Source organism: Bos indicus x Bos taurus, chromosome 5 (genome assembly GCF_003369695.1).
Source record: "Bos indicus x Bos taurus breed Angus x Brahman F1 hybrid chromosome 5, Bos_hybrid_MaternalHap_v2.0, whole genome shotgun sequence".
Classification (NCBI taxonomy): domain Eukaryota; kingdom Metazoa; phylum Chordata; class Mammalia; order Artiodactyla; family Bovidae; genus Bos; species Bos indicus x Bos taurus.
The window spans coordinates 10,847,582-10,861,223 of NC_040080.1; the positions used below are offsets into that span (position 1 = coordinate 10,847,582).

General features: G+C 54.3%; 1 protein-coding gene across 13 annotated transcripts in view; it reads left to right on the forward strand.

The window, feature by feature from the left end:
- Positions 1–13,642, forward strand: part of MICAL3 (microtubule associated monooxygenase, calponin and LIM domain containing 3) — a 143,591-nt gene that overhangs the window by 87,872 nt on the left and 42,077 nt on the right. For 9 of the 13 annotated variants that reach the window (XM_027540865.1, XM_027540863.1, XM_027540867.1 and 6 more), the window contains exons 18-24: positions 395–493; positions 2,106–2,162; positions 4,137–4,244; positions 6,407–6,514; positions 6,962–7,148; positions 10,677–10,765; positions 11,464–11,551. In XM_027540865.1, coding sequence (XP_027396666.1) covers positions 395–493; positions 2,106–2,162; positions 4,137–4,244; positions 6,407–6,514; positions 6,962–7,148; positions 10,677–10,765; positions 11,464–11,551 — 736 coding nt within the window. The remainder of the gene's footprint in view (positions 1–394; positions 494–2,105; positions 2,163–4,136; positions 4,245–6,406; positions 6,515–6,961; positions 7,149–10,676; positions 10,766–11,463; positions 11,552–13,642) is intronic. The other 4 variants (XM_027540873.1, XM_027540874.1, XM_027540875.1 and 1 more) reach the window with 2 other exon arrangements.

The following is a 13,642-nucleotide window of genomic DNA, read 5'->3' on the forward strand; positions in this document are numbered from 1 at the left end:
TCTTTCCTGTGTTTCCTTGGTCATCTCCCAGAACCTTTCGAGTGTGAGTGAGGGTATGTCCTGGGCCCCTCTCTTCTGCCCCCAACTTTCTTGATAAACCAACAAAGAAGAATGTGGTCCAGGTCTGTGGGATTTAGAAAGTGCTGCACTGTAGGTCCTGAGCCCACAGCGGCTGCACGAGACTCGGATCTGCAGACAGTGCGCCTCCAACCAGAGGCTGACGGCAGGCGGGGCGGGCGCTCCCTGAAGACACGGGTTTGTGCTGACGGAGGCACCGGGTCGGGGAGGGGTCTCAGGATGCCTTTGGCAGGAGCCTCTCGTCCTTCCAGAACCAGCCTCAATGTGGCCGTCTTTTCACCTGTGTTCTCTCTGTTTGTGTCTGTTGGTGTAAAAGCGACGGGACAAGGAGCGTTCTCGGACCTGCCCCAAAAAAGTGATCACCCTCTCTCCTCCCCCTACTCCGCCTCCCTGTCGGGCACATGGCGGCCAGCAGGTGACCCCCTCTGCATGCTCTGCCTCCTGTGTGCCTGCCTGCCTGTGTGGGTGGCTAGGGTGGAGACCAAGTCAGAGTCCCCCTGTTTCCGTGGTGACTGGTACTGGTGCACCTCAGGGTAGCAATTGTACGGTCAAACCCTGGGTGGTTTAATCTAGTCCTGTATCATAAGAAGATGACTGTGCAGCTGTAAACTAAACTTTAAACTACACTGACCCAGACACAAGGTCTGACAGCCTGCGCACACTTTCATGCAGCCCTGCTGGAGTCAGCCATGTTGGTCTTGCTGCCCAGGGAGACTCAGTTCAGGTGGACTTTGGAAGCTTTTTCTAAGGCTTCACTTTATGAGTTTGGTTCCTTTGGATTTTGCGAGCCTGCCTCCTGTTTACCTGGCTTTTGCCAACAAATGGCTGCCCTTCCATCCACCCCTCTCGCTCTCCAGGCAGACACTGGAGAACTGCTTCATGGCAAGTGGGCCACACATGTGTTTGTGGCCAGCACGCCCACTGAAAGTGCGTTACAGAACAGTGTTTTTGACTTGTGTTGCATGTCCCTGTAAAATAAAACAGTGATTTTAAAGAAAGGCAGGATCTATGGAAAGACATTTCCTTAGCTATGGTAGCCTGTTCAGGAGGTGACCCTCTGCTGTGTCTGATGAGCAGGCCCAGCCGATGTCCCTGGGTCTGGACCCTGAGCCCTTGTGGGGCTGTGACTGCCCTGGGCCCTGTCCGTGTCAGAGAACAACCACAGGTGTTTCCTGTGAGCCAGGCAGAGTTCTGAGCGCTTTCCTGTGTCATCTCAGTCTCTTCTCACAATAAACCTATAAGGCAGGTCCCGTTAGCGTCAACCTCTTATAGCTGAGGAGACAAAGGCGGAGGGTCAGGAGGCCAGGTCACGCAGTGAACAGTGATCTAAGAGCTGAGCCCGAGTGTGTGACTCTGGAGCCTGAGTCCTGGCCTCATCCAGCCCTCAGGGACCCACTTGCTCATGGGCTCCAGAGAAACTTGGAAGCTTTGGGTCAGTTTTGCACAGGCACAGGGCCATACAGTGAATCCTGGGTTATCCAGAGTGACCAGAGGCCTCCACAGCCCCATGAGTGCTCCTCAGGACAGCAGGGGCCTGTGTACCGGGCCTGTCCTTCCGTGCACAGCTCTTTGTTCTCCTCGCCCTGTCCTGTGATCCTGTTCAGGGACCATGCCCCACCCTGGAGTTTCCTGTGGACTGTTGTCATGGTCATTTACTCCAGCCGATTTCCACCTCCCCACCTTTCCTTCCTAATGTCTTGTTGTGGAAAGCTTCGCCCCTCTAACCTGCCTCTCCTGTTAACCTCCCATTGAACGCCTGGCCGTGTGCTGCTCTGTGGAAGAAACGTGTCTGCTCCACCTTTGTACTAACCGTAGCCCTTTATCCATGTGTCTGGCTTGTAGGAGGACAGCTGTGCTGGGAGTTGTCCTTGGGTGATGGGGGTTTGAAGTGGATGGGGTTGTGGTTGCTGGGGGCAGCAGGCCGCAGGATGTGTGTTGAAATGAACTCTGACTCTGTCGCACTGTCACTCAGTAGGTCCAGATAGAGAGTTTGGATGGAGCTTAAGTTTCTGCTTTGTTGCCAACAGACACACAGGGATTTTGATGCCGACAGCCGTGGCAAGCAGAGCCCCCAGCACGAAAGGGTAAAAGCATGCCCATGGCATGGGACGCTGGCAGCCACACAGACGCGGCACGCTAGGGCGGGGGGCAGGGGGGAGGTGGGCGTGGCCCCTGGCCCTTGCTTTTTGCACTCTGGTCACCCAGCCAAGAGCCAGAACTCTTTGCTAGCAGTGATGACCCATGGGAATAGCATTCCTGGAGAGCATCTGTCCACTCCAGAAAAGAACCCTCAGATGTGTGCTTCTATGAAAGGCCTCTTCCTCCTGCCCTCAGCCCCCTTTCCCACCCATAAATACGTGCCTTTGACTCCAGGGCAAGGGTCAGGTTCCAGAAGCAGGAGGAATTTGCTTGGCTCTTCCGCGAGCCTGGGATCTCGAGGTAGAAATCCTGAGGAAGCCAGAGCTCTTACCAGCGTGGGGATTTTCAAGGATGAAGAGGACAGGGCAGGGAAGGAAGGTGACAGCGGAGTCTGTGATGCGGAGCTGTCGATCCTCTGTCTGAGAAACTAGGGGGCAGACCGCCAGTCACACCTGGCCATCGAATAATCTGAGGAGTAGCAGAGATGCCCGTGTAAAAAGCCTGCTGACTTTATGGAACGGTCTTGGTTGTCGTTACCCTTTAATTGATCCCTGAGTGGATGCCTCTCTGCAGCCAGAGCGAGAACCAGCTCTCGCTGTTCATTTCATGTGGGCCTTCTCCTCTTTTTTTGGCTTCCCTCTGCCTTTGCTCTCTGAGAAGTGTGCTCGTGACTGAGCAGTAGTTAGGCTCCCCCGGGCCCATCAGGAAAGTAGCAGTAGCTCTGTGTCTCGTACTGTCACCAGGGCAACGGAAGCAGGTCCCTGGGGCAGGAGGCGGGGCTGGGTGGCCTTTCCACGTCACCCGTGTGACCATGGCCTCTCTGCATGTGCCCAGCCTCTTTCATCCTTCTTCCCAGTCTGGTTCCTCTCAAGAAGAAGTCTCAGCCTTTTCACTGAACAGGGCCAAACCCTCTGCTTTGGGGAATGCATATTTGAGGGGGGATCACGATGATTTTGATTGAAGCAGAGCCTTAGCAGGAACAGAGGGAAGAGTGGTGAATGAGAGGAGAGACTGGACAGAGCAGCAGCTAGAAGCTTGGGGCTGCGGGGCGCAGGGGAAAACGGTCAGGTTGGCAGGAAGCTCCTTTTATCATCCCGGGGCCAGTTTCCAGGTTCCTCAGTGCAGGGTTCCCGTCCAGATGCTCTTGAGGGTCACTGCTTATGTCCCTGCCAGACTGTTCCTCCACCACCCCCATCCAGCTGTGCATTCGCCTGCTTCTCTACTGTCCAGGGAGTTTGGTCTTTTCTATCTGAGCCTCTAAAGCAGAGGCTGATGACACTCTCCATCACCCCATCACACCTGAAGCTTTGCAGTTAGTGTGAGCTGAAGTAGGGGAGCTCAGAGCCTAGGGGTGCCTCTTCCCTGCACCCCGCAGGTATCTCAGCCCAAACCTGCAGGAAACGAAGCAGTTACTGCTTGCTGAGTTCTCAGCCCCTTCTCGCTGGGGCCCGGAGGATCTGGCTGCTGGGTCCACTAGCTCCACGTGCTGCATGGGGACTGCAGAGGGTTGGGGGCTGGCTCCAGGGTCAGCTTGGCTTCTCTCAGCCCCACCAGAAGAAGGAGGAGCCACTTTCCCGGCTTTTATGTACAAAGAGCGAGCTTCAGTGCAGATCTGCTGTCCCTGTGGTCCCCTCCACATCAGGCTTGCAGAGTGATGTGCTGGTGGAATCCCCTCTGCCCAAGAGAGATTCCAGCTCAGGCCATGAAGGGCTCGGCAGGTTGCACAGGACGTGTGGGCTGGACACCGCCTGGAATGAGCCATTGCTGCTTCTGGAACTGAGTGTTTTTTTTTTTTTTTTTTTTTTACTGCATTTGTAATCCAGATGGGTCTGAAACTGCCAAGTTGCTTGTGTTCAGGACAGTGTGTGACTTTTCATTTCACATTTCCTTTGGTTTTTTCTCCATCTTGTATCTTATAGCCAGAGCCTGAGCCTTCTCGTCGATTTTTGGTCGATCAGTGGGAGCTTTCTCTAAGCCTCCGCTCTGCCAGCCGCCCCGCTTCCCCCTCTTCCGACTCCCTCCGACAGGTAGCTCGGCCCAGTCGGGCAAAGCTGCTTCCTCTCCAGCCTCCACTCTCTTCTCCCACACAAACGTCCTTCCTGTCTCCTTAGGGACCCAGCTGTGTGTGTTCGTCATGCATGTGAAGGTGGTAGGCGTCCAGCTGAGTTCAGGCGGCTGCTCGCTTCACTGCAGCAAGTTCTGTCCACTTTGGCCCACATTCGCCATGTTCCAACCACACCAGTTAGTGATAGAGCGTTTTTAACTCCACGTGCCTTCCTATTAATGCGTTATAAAATAAGAACTGTAGTGTAATTAAATCTCCTAAAGGGAGTGGTGGCTACCCAGTATTCCAGGTGCCTCTTGAACTGTAATCATGTGAGGAATGAGCCCTGCTGGGTCCTGTGATGGAGCTGACCCAGACGTGCAGGGTTTGCAGACAGGTGGCAGGGCCTTCGGCCTGTTCTGTCTGTCCCTGTTCCTGAGCTGCTGGCAGACTGTGCAGAATGGAGTGCGTGTGTGGTGGCCACAGCGTCAGTCCAGAGATAGCTACATTGCAACAGTTTCTTGAGAGTCGGGAGAGGAAAACCGTCTGCTGTTCATGCTCAAAAACAGAGAACTGAAGGTGGCAGGTGCTTTTGTGCCAGGCAGCCCTGGGCTGCGCTTGCTGAGGGTGCTGGTTTCTGATGGGAGCACAGGGTCCCGGCTGAGCCGGGATGACCCCGAACTTGCTCCGTGTCACAGCCTTCAGCGTGGTGTCTGGCCTGTGCGCTCACTCGTCTGCTGCAGGGGATGTGCTGTTTTCTGCCCCTGGGGTTAGCTTGGCTGCACCTGAGTTCTGTCTGTTCCAGGCTTGCGCTTCCCTCACGTCTCTATCTTAAGAGGGCTTCGGTCCAAGAAGCACTTGTGTTTCTCGACCACCGATGGGTATGAGCTGTGAGTTAATGAGCAAATGGCACTAATCTTTGGAAATCTCCCTATTTTAAATTGAAAATATAATTGAGCCCTCAGCTCCAGCTGAACCTTGGGAACTGCTTGATGCGCCACTGCTGTCCTCGTAGTCCATGGAGCGTTTCCCCGGAGCGTTCCTCTGGTCCTCACCCCAGCCGGGATGTGCTGGTGCTCAGGCTGGTGGTTCCCTCCCATATGGCCGCCTGCCGGGGTTGCTGGCATCCCCAGCCCTCCTGCATGTTGTGGGTGCAGAATGAGAGAGAGGGCTCCTCAGGCCTGCGGACACATGGCTGCTGAGAGTGTCACACACAGGCTGCAGGCGAGGCTTGGGCCTCACTCCCTGCAGATGAGCTCAAAGCAGGGTTTCCACAAGAAGGCTTGCCATTGAAATGCATAGTTTTCTCCTGTGACTTCTTCAGCTTTGTTGGAAAAAGGATTGAGGTGGTTGGATTTTTTTCTTTTATCTTGTTTCAACTTAATGAAGGACCCCTCCTGGATGGAAGCACATCTGGCTTCCACAGCAGCCCTGCAGACTCCTGCAGCGGCTTCAGCAGTGGCCTGGCCGGCCTGGACAGCTTTGGCCTCAGGGCCCAGGGGAGCACAGAACTCTCCATGGGACAACGGGCAGAGGAAGGTCCTTCCTGGTAAAGCCAGGGCCTCTGATGCCCAGCACAGAGGCTCTGAGTGCAGCAGTCACCAGTGAGGAGGGACGTCATCCCCGGGGACACACGTTACCCAGGCGGAGAGTTGGCCTTGCTGTCTTTCTGTCAGGAAATGAGGAAGCAGCACCCCAAGCCCTCTCCCAGGCCAGGGATGTGCCCGCTGTCTGGTGCCTGCTGTCTACGAGGTTGGGCGGGGGCGGGGGGGTCCCCTCGAGTTCTTCGTATGCAATTTGAGCCACTGGGCCGTAGGCCCTTCCCACTGCTGTCTGCTCACATCCACCGTCCTCCCGCCTGCGCGTCGCCTTCACTTCATCCAGAGACGTGAGAGAGGCCAGGTTCTCCCTCCTGAATTTCGCTGTCCCTGCAGCCACTGCCCCCGCCTGTGCTGGTGCCAGCGTGTGGACACTGACACCTTGTCCCCTGCTCGTGGGCACTGTGTTGGCATGTTTGTTGCTGCACCTTGTGTTCATTTTATACCTTTCAAACATCCCCCCCCCCCCCGCCGTCTTCTTAATTTATTTATTTATTTCCTTCTCATTTTCCTTCTTTCTGGTCATTTTACAATCTCCAACCAATAGAAGTATATAAAGATGTACACGGGCGGAGTGAGCTCATTGGCTGAGCAGATAGCCAATCAGCTTCAAAGGAAAGAACAACCCAAAACCCTTCTAGACAAGAAGGAACTGGTAAGATACGCTAAGGGCACTGTCTGTCTGGATAAGGCAGCTCTGGAGAGCACGCCTGCTTCGCTCTAAGTAGCTCTAGTGACATACGCAGCCACTATGTGCCATGTGGTGTGGTTTTTTTTTTTTTCTGAGGTGTCTGTATTTTGCAACTGACCTTCCAGGACTGAAATTGTTGTTTAGAATGTTGTGTGAACGGCATACACAGAATCTCCTAGTGAGTGCTCTAGGGTCCAGGAGCCTGTGTCCATGGAGAACCACAGGAGCACCTTCAGATCAGAGTCTGTTGAAAGAACTTGGTTTGATCGCTAATAAATGGCAGAGAACAGACTCCGTGCCGAGTGCTGGGTGGGCACGAGGCTCTGGTCCCCAGGCTGAGCTGCTTAGTGAGGGTCTTGCACCCGGGGAGTGCTAGGAGACCTCTCCCTGACCTGTGCCTCTGTCCCCCAGGGCTCCATAAAGAAGGAGTTCCCGCAGAACTTGGGAGGCAGCGACACCTGCTATTTCTGCCAGAAGCGGGTCTACGTGATGGAGCGGCTGAGCGCCGAGGGCAAGTTCTTCCACCGGAGCTGCTTCAAGTGCGAGCACTGCGCCACCACCCTGCGCCTGTCGGCCTATGCCTACGCCCTCGAGGACGGTGAGCTCCCTGCGCCGGAGGTGCACCCGGACACGGCCCCCACTGCTCACTCACACAGATGCTTTTCTTTCTGCCTCTCGTGAGCATTCCCACCCCGTCCACAGAGTCACCAGGCAGTGTCACAGATGACTTGGTGACCATGGAGAAGAGAAGGGCATGTGTTTACCTAAACGCCTGCCCTGGCTTCACAGATAACGTGCTCTCCTACCTCACGGCAGGATCTTAAGATGAAAAGGGCCCAAGGAGAATAAGTCTTTTTATCTTTGCTTTAGAGAAGAAGAATCACAGTCTCAAAAAGCCACGTTTCTTGCCTGAGGTCAGTGGCAGCACATTGAAACTGCGTCCTTGGCTGCTGTTCTCGGACTTTGGTTCCCGAAGGTGCCCGAGTTGTGCGCATGGTCACCCGTTCTCTCTTGCATCCGCATCTCTGTGGAACTGAGAACACGTGGCACAGGCCTTCATCTGGTTTACTGTGCTGGTCAAGCCCTGGCCTTTTGCGGTGTTTGTTGATTTCATAGTGGGATGACCTTGACGAGGCAGAAGGTGGAGGATTATGCGAACTGGTAACAAAGCCTAATGGAGAGGCATGTCTGCCACCTGAAAAACCTTGGGGTTAACTGCAAACAGTCACCCAAGACATTGATGATTTCTACACCCGTTCCTACAGGACCCCAGAGGGACTTTGTGAGAGGCCGTCTTACTGATCCAACAGTGATGAAAAGACACAGGTGAACAGGAGGGGGAGTGAATCCTTGTGGGGTGGCCCTCACACAGGAGGGGGCCGCCCTGCAGTGAGGAGATAGTCCCTCATCCAGGCTCTTTGAATAGTGAGTGAGAGGAGCTGGGGAAAGCTGGCCCCTGTTGTGGCCCCTGGTCCTCTGGTTACACGAATGGAAAGCGAGGGCAGGGGTGCAGCTCTCCGTACCGCACACACCGGGTCTTCAGAGAACACCTTTGATCTCCCTGATGGGCTTGGTGAATGAAGCCTGCCCCGTGTTTCTGTCTGTGAGGTTTGCCTGGAAGGATCTCTCCAGGTCCAGAGAATTGATCCACAAGTATTTTTGCCCCTAGATTCTGTGCCACACCTGGAGACACATTCTCTTGTGGGGTGGATGGAGTGTAAGCAGGCTGGGTCCTGCGTGGGGTGCCCTGGCAGCATTCAGTGTGAGAACGGCTGTGGGCTCCAGGGCATAGTGCAGACTCTGACTTTGGACAGTGCAGAGGAGGAGGGAGCCGTGACGCTCAGGGTGTCAGGAAGCACCTCACCTGTCCTGGGTGGACTCTGGAGAGCGGTGGGTGAGGCTTCCTTGCCTTCCTGGAATAAATCCCACTTGATAATGGTGTCTGATCCTTTCAAAGTGCTGTTCAATTTGGTTTGCTAATATTTTGTGGATAATTTTTGCACCAGTGTTCATCAGGGATATTGGTCCATAGTTTTCTCCCAGTCTCCTTATCTGGCTTTTGGTATGAGGTTGATGGTGGTCTCATGAATGAGTTGGGAGTAAGTCGTCTGGATGCATTTGAGAAGGCTTGTTGTTAGTTCTTTAAATGTTTGATAGAATTCACCAGTGAAACCATCCAGTCTGGGGCTTTTCTGTTTTGCGAGAATTTTAATCCCTGATTCAATCTCCTTACTCAGTACTGGTCAGTTCAGGTTTTCTGTTTCTTTATGACTAAGATTTGATAAATTATGTTTCTAGGAATTTATTCATTTATTCTAGGTTATCTAGATTGACAAATAGTTGTTTTTAGGAGCGTCTTAGGATCCTTTGTATTTCTGTGGTATCACTTGTAATGTCTCCTTTTATTTCTGATTTTATGTATTTGAGTCTTCTCTTTGTTTTTCTGAATTAGTCTGATGTCAGTTTTATCTTTAGAACAATCAGTTTCATTGATCTTTCCTATCATATTCTTGTTAGGTCCTCTTATTTTTAACTTCAAGAATAGGAAAGTTAATTTGTTAAAGGAGCTGCTCTCTCCAAATGAGAAAGATGAGTGGGATTACTCCAGTTTCAACAGTTTCTCTAACAGGGTCTGTCCTTTAATTTTCAAAACCTTGACTATAAGTGGGAGTAAAGAAAGGGTTGAGGAAAAAATGCCCCTCTGTGACTGAATTCCACTACGAGTGTCATGGGAAAAGCCAGGGTTGGCATCAGTCAAGCTTGTGATCCCACACACAGCAGGACACACACATTATGCAGCAGGACACACGCGTTACGCAGCAGGACACACGCGTTACGCAGCAGGACACACGCGTTACGCAGCAGGACACGCGTTATGCAGCAGGACACGCGTTATGCAGCAGGACACACGCGTTACGCAGCAGGACACACGCGTTACGCAGCAGGACATGCGTTATGCAGCAGGACACACGCATTACGCAGCAGGACACACGTGTTATGCAGTAGGACACGTGTTATGAAGCAGGATGCACGTGTTACACAGTAGGACACATTATGCAACAGGACACACGTGTTATGCAGCAGGACACGTTATGCAATAGGATACACGTGTTACACAGCAGGACACGTGTTATGCAGCAGGACACACATGTTATGCAGCAGGACACTCGTTATGCAGTAGGACACACGTTATGCAACAGGACACACGTGTTATGCAGTAGGACACGTTATGCAATAGGATACACGTGTTACACAGCAGGACACGTGTTATGCAGCAGGACACACATGTTATGCAGCAGGACACTCATTATGCAGTAGGACACACGTTATGCAGCAGGACACACGCGTTATGCAGCAGGACACACGCGTTACGCAGCAGGACACATGTTATGAAGCAGGACACGTGTTACGCAGTAGGACACGTTATGCAACAGGACACACGTGTTACGCAGCAGGACACGTGTTATGCAGCAGGACACACACGTTATGCAGCGGGACACAAGGTTACACCAGGACCCAGGCAGCCCAGGTGGGCACAGCTGAGCACTGGGAAACACTACTGGACCCTGAGGATGCCGTGTGCACGCTGATGCTCTTTATTAGGCTTAATTCTGTTTTGTTCTAGTCACAGTCGATTGTAGGGTTTTTTGGTTTGTTTTGCGTTGTCTTTATTGCTGATCTGACCCACTAAGGATCTGAGCTGCAATCTGACCAGCGCCAGGTCGCACATGGCTGCCAGAGGGCCGCGGCAGAGCTAATGTTCGGTGCTGCCCCGCCCGTGGCAGCCTTCATGCCTCCAGCACTTGTGTTCACTCTCGGTTCCCCCAGAAATGCTCCTCCAGCCCTTCATGTGACCACATCTTTGTTCTGCACACACAGCCACTTTGTTTGCTGGCCCCGCTGTACAGGCTGCAGTCTCTGCTCTGGGCCCTGATTGGGTGATGGCTCCGTGGCCTCCACACATCCGGGCACAGGGAAGAGGAGGGCCTGGCCTCCCTGGACGAGAACCCTGGCTTGGGCAAGGTCGGGCTGGGGCGATGGGGACGCATGTGCCAAGACCAGCGGTCAAGTCCGGCATTTCAGAGACTTGCTCACTACCTCTTCCCCTGCTCCCTGATGCCTGCAGGTAAATTCTACTGCAAGCCACACTACTGTTACCGGCTGTCTGGCCCTGCACAGAGGAAGAGACCGGCAGGGGTGCCTCTGTCTGGAAAGGTAACAGGGCTGGGCTGCAGGGGTGGGGGCACCAGGTGACCGTCCAGTGTGGTGGCAGCTCAGGCATGGCCAACAGGCCCTGAGTGACCACTGAGCAGCCCTTCCTATGAGTGGGAGGGTCTGAGAAGTGGTCTTGGTCTGATTTGGGGAGGGGCAGCATGTCAGGACTCATCGAATGTTGGGTTTCACTATGGAAGTGTTCTTGCCAGCACCTGAGCTACATTGGGAAGAGCGTGTCCACCCCTCCCTTCTGTTTGTTCTGTATAAAAAAGCCTTTTGCCTTGAAAGTTGCACCTTTCCTGAGAGGAGGACGCTGGAAAAGGACTTGGCTTGAAATAAATGTTCTGCAGCCAACTCCTTTAACTTTGTTTATTCTAGGGACCACTCATCTAAGAACTTTATTTTAAAAAACTGAGCGTAGTCAGCTCCCTGCTTGTCTTTTCAAGTGAGCTTGGTATCCTCTCAGATGGGGTGTCCCTGTGTGTGTCGGCAGCTGACCATTGCTTCCTAGAGGGCCTCTGGGATGGCAGAGAGCCCACGGGAAGGGCCAGGCACCTCTGGACCGTGACTCCTGCGATCCCCATGATATGTATCCTGGCACGTCTCTGGGTTGCCTGGTGACAACAGCCAGCCGACCACAGCCAGGTGTCACCGTCTCTTGAGACGTGGTGCCTCACTCAGTCATCTTCCTCTCCTAGGAGGCCCGGGGACCCCTGCAGGACAGCCCCGCCGCAGACGCCAGTGGACGGCCCAGCACCAGTGCCAGCCCTGCCGAGAGAAGCCCAGGTAGCCTCACTTCCTTGTTTGGCTGGGTGGCGCGTCACTCGCTCGGCCTCTGCGACAAGGCCAAGGGGATGAGCCAGCACCTCCAGTGCAGCATTTCATCGATTGGGCATCAGGCGGCCCAGAACCCTCCGGACTCCTTTTTCATGTGCCAGCTGCTTGCATTCGGAGTCCCCTTCCTCTATGGGCTGTCGGAGGTGCTGGTGCAGATCCGAGGGGAGTTTCACTGGCCCACTGTGAGTCAGTAGGGCACCATCAGGTCAGCGGCATCGCCCACACTTCGTGCCGTCTGTTCCAAGTCTCAGAGTTTTATTGCCGGGCCCTGGGACCTGCCCACATCCATCAGACACCTGGGGGCCAAGCCCAGGCCTGTCCAGAGAAGAGGAGTTCAGAACTGGCTACTTTTAGCACTGACCCACGTGACGAGCCAGGGCGGCAGGGCCTTCCCGTAGTCCCTCGTGGTGGGCTCCTCAGGCCCAGCGTGGAACTGTGAGAAGGTCCCAGGGTTTGCACACAGGCCTACCTGCACTGGATCTCTTCTGTCCCCTTCGCTGCCCTGGTGTCTGGGGCAGCTGCTGCTGCTCTCCCCACATCTGTGACCGCTGAAGGACAGGCCCTGGCTGGTTCCACTTTAACATCTTCCTGCATCAGGAGGCGAGTGCCACCACCCCCACTTCTGAAAACACTTTTATTCTGATCTTGGAATGCAGGAAGAGAAGGGCTCACGGAACCAGCTTTGTTGTGAAAAATAGTGTTTTTTTCCTTAAAGCCACTTCTCCCTACTCTCTGCCAAAGCAGCCTGTGTGGTGTGTCCACAGTCCCACAGATGCGGGTGGTCCTGGGGACCTGTGCAGCCCCGCCTGGTCACAGGCCAGCTCATTGCAGCCGGCAGGAGAGGAAGTCATCAGGGCCCTGCTCTCACCTGTCACAGGTGTCCTCCCGTCCACAGAAATCCCCCTGTGGAAAGGACAGGTTATTGGCTAGATGGAGAGGAGCTGGGCGTAGGATTCCCAAAGGGAGGGGGAACAGGGTGGTTCTCTTGGTCCTCAGACGGGAGGCTGGGAGTGCTGCTCCTCTGACCGCGCTTCGGAACTGCCTGAGCCCCGGGCGTGGGACGTAGGCGAGCTCAGCTCTGCTGCTGCGTGTGGCTGTTCTCTGATCCGGGCAAGTCTGCAGGTGCCCTGCAGGTTGGACCAACATTTTATAGCCATGTTTAAGCCACGAAGGACTTGCTACCCCTTAAACCCCTTATAATCCATCTTTCTCATGAGGTGCTGAGGGCCCGAGTCGGGGAGGGGCTGGCAGAGACGGGGACATGTGCCTTTGAGCAGGTGAGCACCACCTGGGGCTCAGCACATAGCCAGGGCGCTCAGCCTCTTGCGAACATCTGCAGAGGAGTGAAGCCAGCAGAGGTCAGGCCGTTCCTGGTCACGCACTTGATCTGGTTCAGTTTGCTGTCCGACTGTCTGCTTTGGAAGCGTGGTGGGCTTTAGGATTTTAGGAGCTGTGGAGAGAAAAGGGTTCCGTAGAGAAGAGGAACCTTCTTTGAAGCAGGGATAGAAGATGAGAGCTGGGCGTGTGACTAAATCAAAGGCTTGTGGGCCCTCTTGATTTTGAGGGAGACGCACCTCTCCCAGCACGCAGGTTCAGGATGTGAGCCTTGGTTGGTGGTACCCTGTGGGCAGCAGTGAGCCAGTGCCCAGAGCACTGGGGTCCAGTGGGTAGCTGTCTTTGGAGACCTGGGCTTTCAGAAAGACAGCTCTGAGTGTGGACACGCCCCAAGACACCAGCACTTCCCCTCCACAGGAGAGGAGCAGTACATGGGTCTCCGTTACACATGGCATGACATTGATTTCTTCTGCTCCTTTAATAGAAAAAATCCCAAACTAAAGTTTTGGTTAACTGGAACCTTGATTTGAAAAGATTCAGAAAAATTCAGGTGTTGGAGGGCTTCAGAATGTGTGCTGTGGACGGCAGTTGTCAGGCCAGGTCCTGGCACGTGCCCTGGGCTGCACTCTGAGCAGGAGTGAGTAGTGCGTGGAGCATGGCTTACACCCGGGTCCCCATTCCCCGGGAGGTGGGGCCAGGGGAGCC